General features: G+C 46.0%; 1 protein-coding gene across 2 annotated transcripts in view; it reads left to right on the top strand.

The window, feature by feature from the left end:
- Positions 1–20,378, top strand: part of LOC137431139 (factor VII-activating protease-like) — a 151,543-nt gene that overhangs the window by 115,254 nt on the left and 15,911 nt on the right. For both annotated transcript variants that reach the window (XM_068122118.2, XM_078781531.1), the window contains 3 exons: positions 1,742–1,914; positions 13,770–13,906; positions 16,689–16,835. In XM_068122118.2, coding sequence (XP_067978219.2) covers positions 1,742–1,914; positions 13,770–13,906; positions 16,689–16,835 — 457 coding nt within the window. The remainder of the gene's footprint in view (positions 1–1,741; positions 1,915–13,769; positions 13,907–16,688; positions 16,836–20,378) is intronic.

Below are 20,378 nucleotides of genomic sequence, written 5' to 3'. Positions count from 1 at the left end.
TTCATTTATTTCACGTTTGCAAACTATGTTGGCGTTAAACTATGTTTTAATAAAGTTTTAAAACTAATAAAAACGAATTTGCGATTCATTCGCTTTCCTGCGCGTTTGTGCACGCGATGGCGATTGCTTTACCAAACTCCGGAAGCCGTTCGCTTTGGACCAAACCATTGCATGTAAATAGAGGGGGGGGTTCTGTGGTCGTTGCGAATGGACCAAACCATTCATGTAAATAGAGGGGGGGGATTGTCACTGTACTCGCAAGCCGTTCGCCGTTCGCTTTGGCGTTGCGAATGAACCAAACCATTTCATGTAAATAGAGGGGGGGGATATAATTTTAGATAGATATATAGTACGGGCATATATATAGTACGGGCATGCCCTAGTATAAACAAAACGACGAAAGGACATGACGTGTTTTAAACGGTTATTTTTCCCTCGTACAGGAACCAAAGTAACTGAAGAGACGACAGAACCAAGTTTGTTTAGTTCAGTAACCAGGTCTTTGTTCTTAAGGAACGGAGGAGCGTTAGAGAGAGAAACCCGAACTGCCGGCGTGTCGAGTGGACATACCTGAACAAACACGTCGGGAGCAAAGAATAGCCCGTGCTCGACTATTTGAGCAACCATGGGCACTGTGGAAACAAAGATTACCACGCGTTTATTCATGCGAGAAGCCGCTTTTACATTATCCAAACCGATTAACTCTCCGACCGCAAGGATAATGGCCTCCACATCGATTCCCGACGGAGGTGAGCAAACTAACCCATGCTTCCGGGTTAGCGCTTCAAGAGACGTGTAACGAGAGCTATCCGCCATCGTTTGCACGTTTAAACAAAGGGTAAATGTATAAAGGTTAATGAAGCCAAAAAGCTCCAGTAAACAAACGAAAAATAAAAATATTTACGAAAAAAGAAACGGAAAAAGTATTATGATTTGTAACACGAGGCGAAAAAAACCCGAAGAGGGAACCGCCCTAAGGGGGAACCTTTACCGGTCTCACCACGTGTGCTCTCTCACTTTCTCACTCTCAAGAGGGGGGGGGGGTGGGGTATGATAACGTGGAAGGGTGACACACAAAAGACGGAACAAAGGTGAGAAAAGGTAAGGGGAGGGTAAAGATACAAACCACGAGCACGGAGCTACAATGCCAAGACACGAACAGACGCCATGACACCGCACCCAACACACGAACGGCCAGCAGGGGGCGGGAGAGAGAGAGAGAGAGAGAGAGAGAGAGAGAGAGAGAGAGAGAGAGAGAGAGAGAGAGAGAGAGAGAGAGAGAGACAGAGACAGAGACAGAGACAGAGACAGAGACAGACACAAGAGGGAGAGAGACACAAGAGGGAGAGACGACAAGAGGGAAAGGGCCGGTCCATGGGGACCGATCTAGACTCTGACCGTGACGGGCTGCCCTGACGAATCCGCGCAGCAGGGGAGAATGGGGAAGATTTGCCCCCGACTTGCATTAGGGGTACAACCACAGCGAAGAGGCGTCCCCGATAGTTGTTCTTTCTGAAGTAAAGTTATTTTCATGTCGGTGGAACAAAGGAAAATCCAATAATTGGGAAAATAGGTGAGTACACCACTCTTTTTGGACAAGTCCATCTGTCTTCATCGCTTTTGCACATCTGTCATGTAGTTATGGACCCTGTGGCAGTGTGGCATTTGCTTTGTGTGTGGTTTGTCTTTTATTAAATTCTTTTTTTAAATGATCCCGTTTGAAACTTTTTCTTGCACATAGACTTTCCCAATGAGGATTGTCGGAGGTCAACCAGCCCGCCAAGGCTCCCGACCCTGGATTGTATCCATCCAGAGGAAAGTACGAAGCCCGTTTGGGGAACAGAACATCCACGACTGTGGGGGGTCTCTCATTGCACCGTGCTGGATCCTCACCGCTGCACACTGCCTGTACAGGTACGTTCCTGCTTATGAGGACACCTGTCACCCTTAAACTTGTCACCATTGTACACTAACCTTTATGGGTGGTGGTTGGTGTTAATGCCATGTGAACATATCTACTCTCCCCATTCCCTTCTGCATTAGCTTTCCTCTCTTGCTGAAAATGTGCAATACGGTTCTCATGAAATCTGATGAAATTTCATGGGAATCTCAGATCCCACAAGAAATCCGTTTGATAGATATTTTTAGGGTTCCTCTCGATGCAGAGGTTTTACAGGGTTGCTCAGAGGTACAGGGTACGCACTTTCGTCATTCTAGATTCCCAATCAGACTATAATCCGTCATCCTTGTGTTTCACACTTGCACATTATGTTTTATGAGCTTTTGAATAGCTAATCTGATCCTGATTCAAAAATTTCCACCAATTTATAATCACCAGTACACCCACTCCGTAAGGGAGCAGCAGGGTCATGTTATTATCCTCTCTGGTGTATATAGATTGCAGTAGATCTAGGATCAGGCCTGAAGAACATTTGGGGTGTGTTCATTTACCAATTTTCTTGCAGAGCGCTCACCAAGTGGCTTAAGCATTTGAGCAAGCACTCCATTCAAAACCGTTGATAAAGAACGGCTGGCTTGGCAAGCGCTAGCTAGCTGCTTGGTAACTGAAAACACCCTGGGTTTCCTCTGTTTCAGGTTAGTGTTAAACAGCAGTGTAGCGACTGTTTCAAAAGGTAATCAAACGTGTTTGTGCTTTATAATTATTTTGCAGTGCTCCCATAAAACGGCACGAAAAGCGATAAGCTATTCATACACGTGTTGGCGTTTGTCCAAGGAGGAAAACCCCCTTGGGGGTGGTGGGATATTATTAGTGTGAATATCGTTTTGTAATAACATTAATATTATGCTGTTATCAGAAGTGTTATTACCCTCGCCAGAGGAGAGGGTGTTGCATTTGAGTCTGTCTGTTTGTTTGTTACTTGCTGGAAAAGATTCCAGCAAGTATGTTGATCGGTTGGTTTGTCTGTCTGTCTGTCTGTCTGTTTGTCTGTCTGTCTGTCTGTCTGTTTGTGCGCAGTACTACGTCTACACCGTTGCACGTAGAATCGCCAAACTTTACACACATATTTGTCTTGCCCTGGAATAGACTGTGCCCAATTTTTAACTCTCTCGGCCCAGGGTTGGCGGCAGGAAGGGCATCCGGCCGTAAAACATTGCTTCAAAAAGGGGACCGAAAAACAACAACAACCACGGTGCCCGAAAAAGGGTGATTCTCTCTATATTCCCCGCTTGCGGGGAAAAATGGCCTCTAAAGGTGAGGGGTTTTTTTTTTTCCGGCCCAAGGCCTCCATGATGACGTCATAATTCGATAATTCGACAAGTACAAAACTTCATCCAATCAAGATGCAATTTCTTGAGCGCCATGTGGGCATAAATTGGTGGAGAAAAAAATAATAATGATGACGTCATCGGTCACGTGGTTCGGCCGCCATCTTGGAAAAACGGAAAAACTTTGCACCTCTATATCTCCGAAAGTGCTGAATAGAAAAAATTGAGTCATGGCTCATTGTAAAAAAACTCTCCATGGGGAATAAAATATGTTAATGATGATGTCATAGGTGCCTCCATTATGACGTCATAATTCGACAAGTACAAAACTTCATCCGATCAAGATGAAATTTCTTGAGCATCATCAAGGAATAAATTAGTTTAGAAAACAAATAATGATGACGTCATCGGTAACGTGGTTCGGCCGCCATATTTGTTCAAAATGGTCGATAAGTACATTCCGGCAAGTCCTGACCTGGTCTCTGACCAATTTTTCATTTGTTTGTTTGTTTGTCCGCACAGAATAAATAAGATTTTCTCTGCAACTGTTGGTCCGATTGGCAGGAAATTTTCACCATAGGCACACCTCCACGTGTAGAATTTTAAAATAATGATGACGTCATAGGTCACATGGTATGGGCGCCATCTTGTAAAAACCAAAAAACTTTGCACTTCTTTATCTCCGAAAGCGCTGCACGGAAAAAAAATTGAGACATGGCTCATTGTAAAGCACTCTCCATGGGGAATAACATATGCTAATGATGATGTCATAGGTGCCTCCATTATGACGTCATAATTCGACAAGTACAAAACTTCATCCGATCAAGATGAAATTTCTTGAACGTCATCTAGTGATAAATTAGTGGAGAAAAAAAATTATGATGACGTCATCGGTCACGTGGTTGAGCTGCCATATTTGTTTTAACACTAAAGCCTTACAAACCACTAAAAAAAAAACACATCCTGGCGAGGGTCTGCAATCTCTGATTGCTCTTTCTTGTTACTTTTGTTATTAGAAGGGGCCTTGGAAAAATGCCACGATAAGCTATCTTAACACAGATATACACGTTAACACGGATTTTCCCAAAGCGGCCAACCCCCATGGGGAGGGGGTCAAATTAAGTCACTACAACCTCCTTCATGTGACCCTTAGACCTTCTGTTAAGATTGGTTGGGATTGGATAAGTAACGACCAAATGTATTGTGGTCAGACAGACACCAAATTGCGTATTTTAGTGCGATGATGATGATTTCCTCAATGATTCGCCATATGAAGCATCAACAAAGTTGAATCTTCACTGAGAGACAAAGGTCAATGAGACAGTAAAGTTATTAAGGCCACATCATAGCTATGGGATTATGATGATGATTGTGTAAGTACAGGAGAAAGGTGAAGCCTACAGACATTCAGAATGACCTCCTGAAACAATGGAAGCCAATAAGAGACAACCACAGTAAGGAGTAACATGAGATTATAGACCAGGCAGAGGTAGGGCAGGCAGATTATCCCACGCTGAAGATCGTTAATGAGTAGGCTGGGTTTTTTAAAACTGACAATCCAATAGTGACAGTTCTCCTAAAACTAACTCAAATTCCTAAAGCTTACAATCCAAATCCCTAATACTGCTGCCATCAGGTGCATTTGAACCCACAACCTCTGGGATGCCAGTGTGGTGTGGTCACCAACAAGCCACCAATGTACCTAACGCTGTTCTATTGGAGATCATATGTTGACATGTTGTGGAGACTTCTGAAAGGTACTGGAGTCTCCTCGTAGAGCTCATCTGAAGATCTGACAGCAGTTTTTTGTGTTCTTTGAACAAACCAGGAGCTGCGCATGAGCCAATGGATCTCTCAAAGACTGTTCTGGTATAAAGGGTACACCCTGACTCTGTGTGGCCGCCATTGGACAACACTTTTTATTACAATGATGTGCTGAAGTTAGTCTTTTTTTTTTCAACCATTTAATATTGCTTGATGATGTCCTCTTGGCTAATATGTGTTACTAGCGTGACTCGGCGTGCTCCGCGTGCCTCACCACACGTCGTTTCAGATGGGTAGGCATATTTGACCATTTTGGTGTCTTTTGGGTCTTCATTGTGTTTTGGGTCTTCAGGGTCTTTTGGATCCTCTGGGCCTTTAAGGGTATTTTGGGTCTTTGAGGTGTTTTGGGTCTTAAGGGTCTTTTGGTTCTTCTTGGTCTTTAAGGGTCGTTGGGTCTTCAGGGTATTTTTGGTCTTCGGGGTATTTTTGGTCTTCGGGGTATTTTTGGTCTTCAGGGTATTTTTGGTCTTCGGGGTGTTTTGGGTCTTCGGGGTGTTTTGGGTCCTCGGGGTGTTTTGGGTCTTCGAGGTGTTTTGGGTCTTCAGGGTGTTTTGGGTCTTCTGGGTGTTTTGGGTCTTCAGCGTGTTTTGGGTCTTCGGGGTGTTTTGGGTCTTCGGGGTGTTTTGGGTCTTCGGGGTGTTTTGGGTCTTCGGGGTGTTTTGGGTCTTCGGGGTGTTTTGGGTCTTCGGGGTGTTTTGGGTCTTCGGGGTGTTTTGGGTCTTCGGGGTGTTTTGGGTCTTCGGGGTGTTTTGGGTTTTCGGGGTCTTTGGGGTGTTTTGGGTCTTCGGGGTGTTTTGGGTCTTCAGGGTGTTTTGGGTCTTCGGGGTGTTTTGGGTCTTCGGGGTGTTTTGGGTCTTTGGGGTCTTTTGTGTTTTTGGGGCATTTTGTGTATTCAGGGTCTATTTGAGCCTCAGGGCCTTGAAGGGTATTTTGGGTCTTTGGGGTGTTTTGGGTCTTTGGGGTGTTTTGGTTCTTTGGGGGTCTTCAGGGGTCTTGGTGGTCTGAAGAGTCTTGGGGGAATTAAAGGGTCGTCAAAGGTCAGAGACGTCTCAGAAGTCTTAATGCAATTAAGAGGGAAGAGGGTGTTAATTTTATTTGAAGAAGAAGAAGACGTTTTCGTCAAATATAAACATAGCGACAAACATAGTGACATAACCATATACGTTTGGTGTATTATAATAAGATGCAGAAAGCTTTGGCATCCTAGTGTCTGACTTGATTACCTTGCCGACCGCTGCAGTTAGTCGGAGTTGTGACCTACAGCTGTGATCCGACTGTAAATGCGAACAGGAAAACGACTGTTTTGATTGAATGCCAGCAACAGGATCATCTGTGAATCTGCAACAATGTGACAGGTGTTGTTGTTGTTTCGTATGCAACCCGTGGTTGCTGGATGCACCATTTCTGGAAGCGCAGCTGCGCCACTTATGCATTGCTCCTGTTACCAGTAAGCTGGTACTCGTTTTGCCAACCTTGGAAGGAAGACGGGCTGAGTCAACCCATCGAGTGGTATTTCAACAGCACGACAGGGGCTCAAACTCAAGACCATAAAATCTTAAGCCTACCTTGATCGTTTATCCAACACCAGGCTGATGTGACAGTGATGGAACAGGATATAGCGGGGGAGGAACATGTCATAAAACACAAGAATCGTGCACTTTGTGACACCTTTTTGAAATTTGGCATGATGATAGGGCAGGTCATAAAATTTTCAAAAACCACTCGCTACAAGTTGGCACACTCCTCTGATGGCCGGAAGCTGCAAAATTCTAAATGGCCGCCAATAGGTACAAAACGGACAATATCTCGGTTACTACTGATCATATATCTAATGGGGCCTTTACACAGGATGGTGACCTTTGTGCCTCCCTTGTGCGACCATAAAATTTGCCAGGTCGCCGTTGGAGGCTCAAAGGAGGCAGAATGGTTGCCTAGGTCGTTCAAAGGTGGTACACAGGAGGGTCAGACATCGCCATGGACGCCATAAATTTTTGAACATGTTCAAAACAGTCGCACAAAGGTCGCCGAGGAGGTTGGTTGCTCAAAGGTGGCTCAAAGGAGGCAGAAGGGAGGCACAAGCATTGCCGTAGTTGCAGAATGGAGGCACAGTGGTCGCCCAATGGTCGCCAGGTAATAGATGCGTTCTGCTGCAAATTTTCCTGTCAATCTGGGCGATGCTTCTGCCTCCCTTGTGCCTCCTTTGGGCGACCAATAGCGTGCATTGAACGATGACTGTGGCGACCGCTGTGCCTCCATTCGGCGACCACGGCAACCCTTGAGCCACCATGGCAAAGCTTTTGCCTCCCTTCTGCCTCCTTTGAGCCACCTGTAGTGCCTCCTCAGCCTGCCTATAAATAGAGGGCTGGTACCTGCAGTGGTTCATTGTGTTTGCAGTGAATGGTGAACAACTCGACTCAAGAAAGTCTTCTTTATCAAGTGCAGCATTCTGTAGGGCTGGATATCTCTCGCACATTACATTGTGAAGACAGATGCATGCTTCAACCACATCCCGGACAGCTTCAGGCAACAGCTGCATCGTTGAAAGGAGGGCTTGAAATCGCTGAGCTAGAATGCCGAATGCATTCTCCACCACACGTCGGCCACGAGATATACGATAATTGAAGATCCGCTGCTCCTTGGTGAGTCCCCTGGAAGAGTATGGCTTCATCATATAGGTCCTCATTGAATATCTGGCAGTCAGACATCGTACCAAGGCCACCAACATCACACCATAGAAATTTGTAGTTGGCATCCACCAACGCAAGCAGGACCACAGAGAAAAACACCTTGTAATTGTGGTAGAGGCTGCCTGTGTTGGGAGGACATCGCACTGCTACATGTTTTCCATCAATGGTACCACATGCATGAGGCACATTCCACCGGTTCTTAAAGTCATCTGTAACAGTCTGCCACTCTTGGGGGTTTCTTGGGCATTGGACAACTTCATTCTTATACTCTTCTCGGATTGCTCTGCAAACTTCTGGCACAAAGATAGAGATAGTGCTATGTGACACACGATACTGGTACTGGAGGGTCGGGTACTTGTCCCCAGTAGCAAGGAACCTGAGGGTTGCAGCTAGCTTCAGACCAGGCTCCAAACTTGCTCTCCAATTGGTATTTTGTTTCATAATTCTTGGGCCAACCCTTTGGATGAGTTCATCGAACATCGCTGGCTCCATTCGAAAGTAATTGTAGAAGGACCCTTCATCTTCTAGCTGCAGTTCTTGCATCAGTTGGCTGTAGTCCCCGAATTGTAACCTTCTCTGTTGTGTCAGCCAGGGGCGGACCCACCAGGTTCGTGGTCTCCTTCTTCTGTGCCTGTTCATCCTTCGTCTAAGGACAGCAATGGCCATCTGGTTCACCAGCAGTGCTTGGTGACCTTGTAAGATGGCAGTATGCAAGAGGAGTTGGTTGTTCATCCCAAAATCTTTATCTTCTGGAGATGTTCTCACTTTGGCAGCTAGGATTAAACTGATGGAAAAGCGCCAGAATCAGGGCATATATATACCCAGGCACTCCAGGTTGTCCAGCAGTCGCCAGGGGTCGCCCAAACAATGCTCAAGGGTCGCCTAGGAGGCAGAAGCATGGCTGAATGGTCGCACAGTGGTCGCCGTTAGTTTCCGTTGGTCGCCGATGATGGCACAGAGGAGGCACAGAGGAGGCTCAATGGTTGCCCAAACATTGCTCGGGGGTCGCCTATGTAGCTTCTAATCGCGTTGGTTGCCATAGGTTGCACAGTGGAAGCAGGCAGGTGGCGCAGTGGACGCACAGGTCGCTCGTAGATCGCCATGAAAATGCCCGAAAATTGCATTTTTGGTGGTTTAAGGGAGGCACAAGGATCGCTGGAGCAGTTACATAGAAACAGGATTTTCTGGGTTTAGGCGACCATTGAGCGTCCTGGCCATTTTCTGGTCGTTCAAAGGTGGCACAAAGGTCGCAGCCCTGTGTAAAGGGGGTCTAAGTGTAATACCACTTTTCCATGTTTTCGAGTACAGATAATCCATTTTTAAAGAGTATTTTAGGATTTCAGATCAATTTAATGGTTACAGAGGAAATATCAATAATAAACTAAATCGCCTCTCACCTCCAGGAAGGGGTGTGCCAACTCGTAGCCAGTGGTTTTTGAAAAATTTCCTGTATTCCCTGTATTCAGCGATGAAAAGGCCGACACGCTGAGTATGCAGAAACATGCCATGCTTGTCGTCAAGAAAGCTATTGCTTTTGTAAATCCTGGACAAATACCAGTCCTCGAAGGTGACTGCCCCTTGTATGCCCGCCAGAAAAGATGTCAGATGTTTTTCCCAGAGGAGCTAGGCGAACAACACATGGTCTGCATGATTGGCTTTCTGCATCTGGAAATGTGCGCACAAGAAGCTGGAGGCAAATTATTAGGAGGTTCTGTCTGGGAGCGAATGTTCCACCTGGCAAAGATATTTACTCCTGGAGTGGCAGCGTCTCTGCTTGGTGGAAAACACGTGAAAAGGACACGTCAGGCATACCTTCTTACATTGGCTTGGCTTGAAATACTGAGAAGACGTGCCTATGACAAGTGCTGTCAACAACCTGGACCCCATGAGTCATTTGAAATGTGATTTTTGAAACCTCAAATCCTAAAATACTCTTTAAAAATGGATTATCTGTACTCGAAAGGAAAAGGTGGTATTACACTTAGATATACGATCAGTCAAAGCTGAGATATTGTCCGTTTCGTACCTATTGGCGGCCATTTTGAAGTTTGCAGCTACCGGCCACCAGGGGGGTGCGCCAACTTGTAGCCAGTGGTTTTTGAAAATCCCGTGCCAGGCCCAAACATCGTGCCAAATTTCAAAAAGGTGTCACAAAGTGCACGATTCCGACATGTTCCTCCCCTGCTATTACAGGCCTTACTTAATGGAAGTACTAGACTTATGCAGATTCCTTTATATACAGTGGAAAGAAGTTAATCATGCCTAAAAAATAGTTCTGTTTGCAAAAAATATTTAATTCAAAATGTCTTTCAAATATAAATGAAAGGAGCCTTCACGCACAGGCTGTTTTCCATTCATCACGAGGCCAGGGCAATTTTACCCAGCATGAGCATGAGCTGGTCACTTTATATAGGGGTTTCAACTTTATAAAACACTTTGACCTGGTCAACGTTTAGAGAAGGTAACGGTATTGTTGTGTACTTGCCTTCGCGGATTGTGTTGTTATGGCCCGTAGAAGACTTGGTGAAGCCCAAAGATGGTAAATCATTGGGATGAACAATGCTGGGATGTCTCGTACTAAAATTGGATGTCAACTTGGTTTCCACTGGACTTGTCAGCGGGTTGGTGCACAAACATCAATGTCATCAACAAACAAATTATGTTAAAGTCAGACATCGGTCAGGATGACCCAGGGTGACCTCCAACAGAGGAAATGCAGCTCTGATCAGACTTGTCAGGCGTATTCCTTTTGGCACACTTAGTGTTGTGTTTGGGTTAGGGTTAGGGTTAGGGTTAGGGTTAGGGTTAGGGTTAGGGTTAGGGTTGGGGTTGGGGTTAGGGTTAGGGTTATTTGGAGGTTATCCACAAGAACTGTCTGGAACCGGCTACGTGTTGCAGGTTACGAAGCTAGGAGACGCGTTGTTAGGGTTAGGATTAGGGTTAGGGTTGGGGTTAGGGTTGGGGTTAGGGTTAGGGTTGGGGTTAGGGTTGGGGTTAGGGTTGGGGTTAGGGTTAGGGTTATTTGGAGGTTATCCACAAGAACTGTCTGGAACCGGCTTAGTGTTGCAGGTATCGAAGCTGGGAGACGCCCTCTTCTCACCCCAGAACACAAAGCAACCTGCTTGGCATGATGCCCCGAACGTCGACTCGAATATCCCATCATGGAGATCCATTGGTCTGATGAGAGTAAATTTCTTCTGCATGCGACTGTTGGTAGACTTGGCATTTGTACACCAAAACCTGACAGGTGAAAGGTACCATAGGGACGTTTTGGATCGTGTTGTTCCACATTTTGATAACCACCCACTTCCCACAAGACCTGTATCAATGGCTGACAATGCCAGCCACCACTGTTCTCATGCAGCTACCGACATCTTGGCGAAACGATGTCATCACCACATCGCGCTGACCAGAATGTCGTCCTCATTTATATCCAATTGAGTGCATTTGGGACATTCCTTGGGTGTAGGTCAAATTAAGAAAATGGAGCCTCCTGTGCAGACTCTGACGCAGTTGGTGACTGCTTTGCACCAGGAATGGCAACGACTCCCTTTGGATTATCTCCGGAGGCTTTTTCAGGGGATGGGAAGGAGGGTTGCAGCATATCATTCATTCTAATTGTGCTTGAACACATTATTGACCTTTTGAAACATTCATTCCATTGTGCCATCATTGAATGTAATTATTGACAGGCCTTGAGCCCTACATCACATGAAGTTTCCAGCAATCCCATTCCAAAGTCGTCGTGTTAGAACAATGCCACAACAGACATCTTCGTCAAGAAAACCTCTGAATTTGTCTCGTCATTTGTTGGACTTGCATACTTTTCCAATATATGGTTTTTATTTTGGATCGACGTTATGGTTTCTGAATAATCTTCTCGGTTATTGCTATGATCCAGGAAAACGCAGCCGGTGCTCAACCTTATCCCATGTGTGTACGGTCTTCAGGACAGCTATTCACCACCATGTCAGATCACCCCCCCCCCCCCCCATCCAAAACCATGACCTTTTGTACCCCCTGCTGTTGCACAGACAGGTTTTGCATTAAGTTCCGCCATCACCAACCAGCGTAGATGGAAATTTCAGGGACACCTGAAACAGGGACGGTTTGGTGACGGTATGAGGACATTGCACTTTTCACCATAGTCAGATTTTGGAAGGTTGAAGGATTTGTGTTGCAGGACGGATTTTCTCAACAGATGTAGTTACAACCAATTGGTGGGCCTGATGTGTCCATAACAACTCGATGAGTTGGCTCCAGAAAGGAAAAGATCATTCTGGTCGGATTGGCTGCACCTTGGAAAGACGGGTTCGGCGTAGCCCATGAAGGAAAGAAAATTCGTTACGAGGGTCTACAAGCAGAATGTCAAGAGCAGGGTTGTTCCGCAGTGGAAGTGGAATCCATTCATTCATATGCAAAACCTGACTCCTAATGGCATCACTTGTGTGTGGCGATGCCACTAATGAAGTGCCCCCTGTGGTTTAGGGCAGGAATTTGGAATTTGGCCAGGGTGCCAGCACACAATAGCCTTCTCTTGTAAGAGCCACCGTGAGATATTTGACGTCAACTAGCAAATGCGAGCAGATGGGACCCTAAACTTGTCCCATCCAATGGACGACGATGCAACTGTGCGCCGATAAAGTACCAAGGTGACAGTTTATAGTCAGGTCAGGAATTCAGACCTAGAATTGACAGCTCAAAAGCAAGTACTGTACGATACCTCTGACCAATCCCCAGTTTATGGAAGTTGGATGTAGAGATTTTCGTTAAAATGTTTTATTTATTTATTTTGGTGCTTGTATATAAAGGTCATCAGTAGATGGAGAAATCGTCCATGGAGTATGTGGGATACGAACCTGGATTCCGAGTGTTCATGAGCAATAGGTCCTGATGCGGACGGTAGACAGTGTCACTGCACATTCGATGGTTAGATTCCAGAAGGATGTTGGGTTTCCTGGTCTGGATTGCTAAATGAAGTGGGAGAGATCCAGAAATATCAGCCACAGTGTCTTCTTTGACCTTGGACATGGGAAAAGAGAGGATGTTCGTTAATATTCATCCTTTATCTGTCAGTCTGTATTGTGTAAGTCATTGTTTTAATACCAATTTGCTTTATACTTGTGTTAATAGTATAATGTAGTTGTTATAATGATATTGTAGTTGAGAATGATGGTTTTAGTGTTATTATTGTTTCATTCAGCATTACCACTTTGTTTTCTTTCATTCCCATGTATTCTGCTTTTTCTTTATGAACATAATCTCAACTGACCCCAATCATGTGACTTCCAACTATAACTCAAATTATATCATCTTGAGAAGAAGCTCAACTGTTTGACAGAGTGACCCCTTGAGATGTTTCTATCTTGATAACAGGCCAGGTGTTGTAGTCTTAGCTACTGTGAACCACCGAAAGGTCCTACGTTCTCAGCTTAATGGGTCGAAACCGCTACTTTTCTGGTGCGCAGTTGATGAATGTGTGTGCGTGCGTGTGGTTTCATCTTTTAACCTGAATGACCCTTCCACATTTTAAAATCATACAGACTCTTCTTCCTCACAATTTCTAAAAGAGAGTTGGAAAAAAAGATACTTTGTCAAAGGAAGCCAATCAGCTTACAGTATATTTGTACCGATCCAGAGCTGTTCACTGTGAGTGAATTAGTTAAGCTTTGCTAGTACTTGGAGGTAGTACACTTCCTTTTTAGGTGTCGTCTGCATTCCGTTCCGGACCCGACTATAAACCGTCGGATTGGTGGTAGCGAAAGACTATCGCTGGATGGATGTTAAAATGGGTGTCCCATCTGATGGCATTAGTTGGTGGTTGTTCAGGATCCCTGGTTGTCTTTTGCGAAGGGTAGGCGAGTTATGCGGCATATTGCAAATTCCTGCTTTGACAACTGCTGGGAATGTGTCACACCTACTTCATTGGAGGTATTCCTTCTTTTATAATCAATGGCCAATCTGTTTGTTTCTTTAAGGTTAAAGAAGATTGGTAACATTCACTCCTATGCCCCGACCCACTTCCGACAGCCGGCAGCCAAGTGACCTTCGCGTGGTGCTGGGCGAGCACCAGCTGGACAAGAAGGACGAAGGGGAACAGATTTTTGATGTGGAGAGGCTGGTGTCACACGAAGACTCGTCACGAGATCATCCCCACAATGACATCGGTGCAAACCCACAAAACCTGGCCACCTCCTTTCAGAGCAACATGGATCGATTACTGGCGCATTTAGAAGTGAAGCTGTAGTGCTGCAATAGTCATTTTAATCATCACAACTACATCATCATGAAAGTACTTGTCACAAACCTTCAAGGGTCCTTTCCTTATCGCACGTAATACCGATTTAAGTTTCTCTTGCCAGGGATCTTAAGAGAGAACAAGCGACTTTCTAAATGACGTAATCGCCCCAGGATGCTCGGTGTGTATGCACAGGTGATTTGTAATAAGCAGGTGATTAGGTCCATGGGGGTTGCAACCAGGGTGTTTCATCAGGAGTGTGTGTGTATGTGTGTGTGTGTGTGTGTGTGTGTGTGTACCAGTCAATGAGTGTGTGTGTTTGTGTGTGTGTGTGTCAATGAGTGAGTATGTATGTGTGTGTGTCAATGAGTGTGTGTATGTGTGTGTGCGTGTGTGTGAGTGTGTGTGTGTGTCAGGCAATGAGTGAGTGTGTATGTGTGTGTGTGTGTCAATGAGCGAGTGTGTGTATGTGTGTGTCAGTCAATGAGTGTGTGTGTGTCAATGAGTGAGTATGTATGTGTGTGTGTGTGTGTGTGTGTGTGTGTGTGTGTGTGTGTGTCAATGAGTGAGTGTGTATGTGTGTCAATGAACGAGTGTGTGTATGTGTGTGTGTCAATGAGTGTGTGTGTGTGTGTGTGTGTGTGTGTGTGTGTGTGTGTGTGTGTGTCAGATAAGGATTGTAGCATGAAACGGCTCACATTGCTTTTAAGGAATCTGAAAATACTTGGAAAAATACCATGAAGAGGCGTCCCCGATAGTTGTTCATTCTGACATGTTGCATCTTCTGCGAAATACAAGTGATTCACCTTTGTCCACAAGTGATTGATTCATCTTAGACATTAGTACCACCCTGATACTCTTAGAGTGTATTTTTGCAAGACATTTTTAGTGTGCATGTTAAATCGGTAAGGGAATGAGACGTAGGCCCATCCAACTCCTTGGCCAATACTAAACCAGTCCCCATCTCCACTATCAATGGACCGTCGATTGTTGGTCGCTGTACGAAGATCACATCAGGTCCTTAATGTGTGTTGGAAATCCCATATCAAGTACCGATTGTACCCTTCATGTCGTACACAGTCTAATGCCTTGGACTCGTCGATGAAAAACAAATACAGTAAAGATCTTGATAGAATTCCCTCATCACATCCTTAATTATGTGTCTCATTGAAATCCTGCGTGTTTCTCTTGTCATCTCCACCCAGGCTTTGGCGTGTCCTCTTTTTCTGTCTGAGGATGGTGGAAGAACTAAATGACAGGGGATCAGGAGGGAAACAGGGAGACTAAGACGTTGCACATTACTTAAGAAGAGTGGCAGAAAGAAAATTGTGGGTGGCAGGGAAAAGGGGGGGATCAGTAAGGGTAGAAGACAGCAGGGATAGGAATGGGAAAGCATGAGGTGACGATGGGCAGCACTCCGAAAGACTGGGGAAAGGGCCACAAGTGGGACAGGGAGTCAGTTCCAAGAGGAGAGAGTAGAGGGGTGAAGGAATGGAGGTGAGCCTTCAGGTATAGAATTGGGGAGGGTAACTGCAGATGTGCGTTTCTATTAAGACTATATCAATCATACCATATATCATTTGAGAAGTGTCTGTTTTACTTATATGCAATCCCAAACTGCTGGATGGAATGAGTTGAAACCAGTGGTTGTACTCGGGGTGCTGGTTTTAAATTGAATGGTTCAGGAGGGTGGGGGAGGACCCCAATTTCCTTTTTGCAAAGGGTGTGAGGAGGGAGGGAGTGGAAGGGGCGGGGTGGGAGTCTGGAGGGAGAGGGTGGGTAAAGGGTAGGGTGGGAGTGCGGAGGGTTGGGGTGGAAAAAGGAGAGAGAGAGAAAGTGGTGGGAAAAGGAAGGGGAGGGTGGGAAAGGTAGAAGGAGAAAGAGGTACGGTGGGAGTGAGAAGGGAGGGGGGATGAGAGTACAGATGGAGGGAGGTGGGAGTCCAGAGGGAGGGGGTGAGGTTGGAGGAGGCAGGGGAAAAGGTGGGATGAGGGAGGGAAAGGGGATGGAGTCTGGAGAGAGGGTGGGGTAGTCCAGTGGGAGGAGGGAGGGAAAGGGGTGGGGTGGGAGTCCAGAGGGAGGGGGTGGGGTGGGAGGAGGTAGGGTTGGGATGGGGAAGGCGTGGGAGGGTGGACTCGACGTTGCCTGGAAACACCGGTACCTTTTCTAGTCTGAAATATAAAGAGGGCGATGGAACGCTCAAATATGCCTTTACCTGCACAAAGGTTCCTTCACCTGCACATCATTGAGGCTATGTGGGGTTAGATGGATACTGAGAAAGTCAAACAACAACTAAACATGTCGGATGAATTGTGGAACGTGCTTCAGGACATTTTGAACCACATTCCACAGTTCTACATTGATAAAGTGTCTGGAATCATGAAAACAGGGTCTCATGCTGGATATAAACCATAAGGGATGACACAGCAAATAGCAATGCACCTGGATGCCAATTACTCATTACTTCTGCATAGCTTGTGTGTGTTTCCATAATTATTTCAAATACTTGCACAGCACACGCCTCGTGCTGAATCATGAAGTCGGGCCACAAATCTGTCACGTGCACGTCATCTCACACGTCACAAACAACGCTACGTAGAACACTCCATGCACGTGACATGTGAGAACATCAGTTTTCATGACATTGCCCTTATCTGACGCTCTCAGAATCAGTCCCCAGGACACTAAGCCCATCGCGTTGCCTTTTTCAGCATTGATGAAGCTGACGCCAAAGAATGGCCAATGTGTGAAGGAGACGACCTACGTACGCCTGGTGTGCCTACCTGCAGTGGAGGAAGACCTCAAAGCTGGCACCAACTGCGACATCGCTGGCTGGGGGGCCGATCGCCACACTGGACGTGAGATTTCCACACAAAACGCAAATCACACTTTCACGGCACATGATGTATTGTTCAATTTCTCTTTCGCAAGCCGATGGTGAACTTGCCACAAACGTGGTGACATACAGCAATCGTTATTAGGTTTGGTCCTCATGCATCGCAAGACTCCAGCAAAACAACAAATTTCACTCTCCATTGACTTCACGTTTTGACTTTAATACCTACAGCTTGCAATATGCCCTACGATGTGATAGCGGCTCCGCAGCACGTTTACATCGGCTGTTGCATCCCTTTACATCGGACTCCTTTATAACATAGCAAGCCGTTGGTATAGCCAGCTTCCCCAACAACTGCTCCAATTTGGATTTCCTAGATATGGTCAGTTATTGTTGCGGTGTGGTGTGTACCCCTGTTTAGAATAGGTACACCGTATCCCTGCGTGTCGTAAGAGGCGACGAAAAGGGTTGGCGTCAGGAAGGGCATCCGGCCATAAAAACATTGCCTCAAAAAGAGAACCATGACAATTACAACTACATATGGGCAGGGTACAGCCCGAAGTACCCCGTGGGGGACCCCACTCCCTCTCGTCAAAACTCAAGGTGGGGAACCCGATCGAAGCAAGGGTGGAAATCACTCCATTTATGACGACGAAACGTCTGATGCCCGAAGTGGAGATCGGTTTGTGAGGTTTGGGACATGGGATGTAGGGACAATGACAGGGAGATCAGGAGAAGTGGTGGAAGTATTGGTCACAAGAAGAGTGGACATATGTTGTGTGCAAGAGACGAGATGGAAGGGAAGTGGTGTGAAAATGGTGAAGGGTAGGCAGGGACAGAAATACAAGTTTGTGTGGCAAGGGTGCCCGGAGGGCGTGAATGGTGTTGGTGTCCTGTTTTCTGAGGAGTTTGTAGACAGTGTGGTGAGTGTGACTAGAGTGAGTGATAGGTTGATGATGGTGAAAATGATGATGGGAAAGCTCTTGGTGAACGTCATCTCGGGATATGCTCCGCAGGTTGGTCGAAGCGATGTAGAGAAGGACAAGTTCTGGTGTGCGATAGAGAAGCTGATGGAAAACGTGAAAGATGAGAAAGGTTGTTGTGGTAGGAGGAGACCTAAATGGACATGTGGGAAGGAGTATGGACGGTTTTGGGGGAGTTCATGGGGGTTTCGGATATGGTGTGAGAAATGGAGAAGGTGAAAGGATTTTGGAGTTTGCTGATTTGTAATACTCAGTTCCAGAAAGAGGATAATGAGCTTGTTACATACACGTCAGGTGGGTCGACGACAACCGTTGACTACCTGCTGGTGCGTAGGCGAGATAGGGGGGGACCTCCGGGACACAAAGGTTACCTAGGAAACATGCTGAATGGAGAAGGTGGATCAGACTCAGCAACGGTTGCGAGAGTGAGATGTGCATGGAAGAGGTTTCGGGAACTGAGTGGCGTGCTGACGAGGAGGGGAGTGTCGTTGAAGCTGAAGGGAAAGGTGTGTATGCTGCATGTGTGAGAAGTGTTATGATTTATGGGAGCGAGACATGGGTAATGAACGGAGAGCAGCAACGAAGGCTGGAAAGGGTGGAAATGCGAATGGTTCGGTGGATGTGTCGAGTATCGTTGAGAGAGCGGAAGACAAATGATGAATTGCGAAACATGATGGGAATAGTGCCTGTGATTGATGCTGTGAAGAGAAAAAGGTTGAGATGGTTTGGTCATGTGTTGAGGAAGGATGAAAGTGGCTGGTTGAGAAGAGTGATGGAAATGAATGTAGAAGGAAGTAGAGGACAGGGAAGACCGAGAAAGACCTGGCTAAAGATGGTGGAAGAAGAAATGCGGGCAAGGGGGTTAACAAGGAGAGATGCAGAAAATAGGGCAAAACGGAGAAGATTGTCATGGGGCCCGCAAGGCTAACCCCCGCTCTAGCAGGGGGAATGGCCTTAAAATGCATGTTGTTGTTGGTCAGTTATTGTTGCCTGTATTACCGCAAAATTCACGTGTGTGAAACATGATTTCATTACATTTTGATACACAATTGCCACACAATTGGCTCTCCTTCAGGTGCATTGGCATAGTGTAATGGCAGGCTAATTAATGTAATGGCTTACTCTCTATTCACCTTCACTCTTTCATTCCCCTTTTCTCCCGCCTCTGGAACAAACTCCCTCACTCTCTTCAATCCCACTCCTCCCTCCAGGTCTTTAAAACAGCTGTTAACCACCATCTCTTGTCTTCCCCCATCCAAAACCTTGATCTTTTCTACCCCCGTTAATTCACCCCAGATCCACCTTTTTGAAATACCGACTTCTTTCCTGGAAGTCCTGGCAGTGTTCATGTGTTTTATACCTCTCCCACCCCCTCCCTCCCCCTTCCCCTGCCTCCTCCCCCCAAACCCTCTCCCTCCCACAGATCTCCCGATGTCCCTGTTCTCTGCTGTTGTACTTGTGTGCTTCCCTCTCTCTCCCCATCTTGTCTCCCGCTCCCTTATTTTATGTTTTATGTGTCAGTTTGTCTTTTTGTGATTAATGTTAGCTCTTGCACGAGCCTTGATCTTGTATACAAAAACAAAAAATATATACTCACATTGATGTAAATACATACAAATGCCTTCAGAAAGTATTTACACCTCGTGACCTTTTTCACATTTTGTTGTGTTACAGCTTTAATTTAAAATAGATTAAACTGAGATTTTTTATGTCACCGATCTACACATAATACCCCATAATGACAAAATGGGATGTTATATTTTAGAATTTTTTTACAAATCAACTAAAAATGAAAAGCTGAAATGTCTGACTCAATAAGCATTCTACACCTGGCAGTCATTCATTCTGCAGCTGGCGGAAGGACAGCAGTCTCTGCAGCACTTCATAATTCGAGGCTTTATGGGAGAATGGCCAGATGGAAGCCACTCCTGAGAAAAAAGGCACATGATAGCACCCCTGTCACCCCCTTCCCCAACCCCCCCTCCCCCCCCCCCCCCCACCGGTGACAAAAAGGCACGTGAACGACACTGAGAGCATGAGGCTAAATATTCTGTGGTCTGACGATACAAATAAATTCTGTGCCCTGAATGCAAAGCGCTCCGTCACCCATCTAATACCATCCCTACTGTGAAGCATGGTGATGGCAGCATCATGCTATGGGGATGCTTTTCAGTCGCAGGGACTGTGAGACTTGTAAGGATATAGGGAGCAATGAATGGAGCCAAATACTGGCAAATCCTTGAGGAGAACCTGCTTCAGAGTACAAAGGACCTTAGACTGTGGCGAATATTTATGTTCCAACAGGACAATGACCCCAAGCATACAGCCAAAGCAACACTGGAATGACAAGAACATGAAAGTCCTTGAGTGGCCCAGCGAAAGCCCAGACGTGAATCCCATTGAGAATCTGTGGAAAGACTTGAAGATTGCTGTTCATCGACGTTCCTCATCCAACTTTACAGAGCTTGAGCAAATCTGCAAGGAAGAATGGGAGGAACTCCCCAAATCTGGATGTGCAAAGCTGATACAGACACACCCAAGAAGACTCGAGGCTGTAATCACTGCCAAAAGCGCTTCTACCA

Source organism: Myxine glutinosa, chromosome 7 (genome assembly GCF_964187855.1).
Source record: "Myxine glutinosa chromosome 7, kmMyxGlut1.1, whole genome shotgun sequence".
Classification (NCBI taxonomy): domain Eukaryota; kingdom Metazoa; phylum Chordata; class Myxini; order Myxiniformes; family Myxinidae; genus Myxine; species Myxine glutinosa.
Note: the sequence above shows the minus strand (reverse complement) of the source record. Positions and strands in the feature narration are given on the sequence as shown.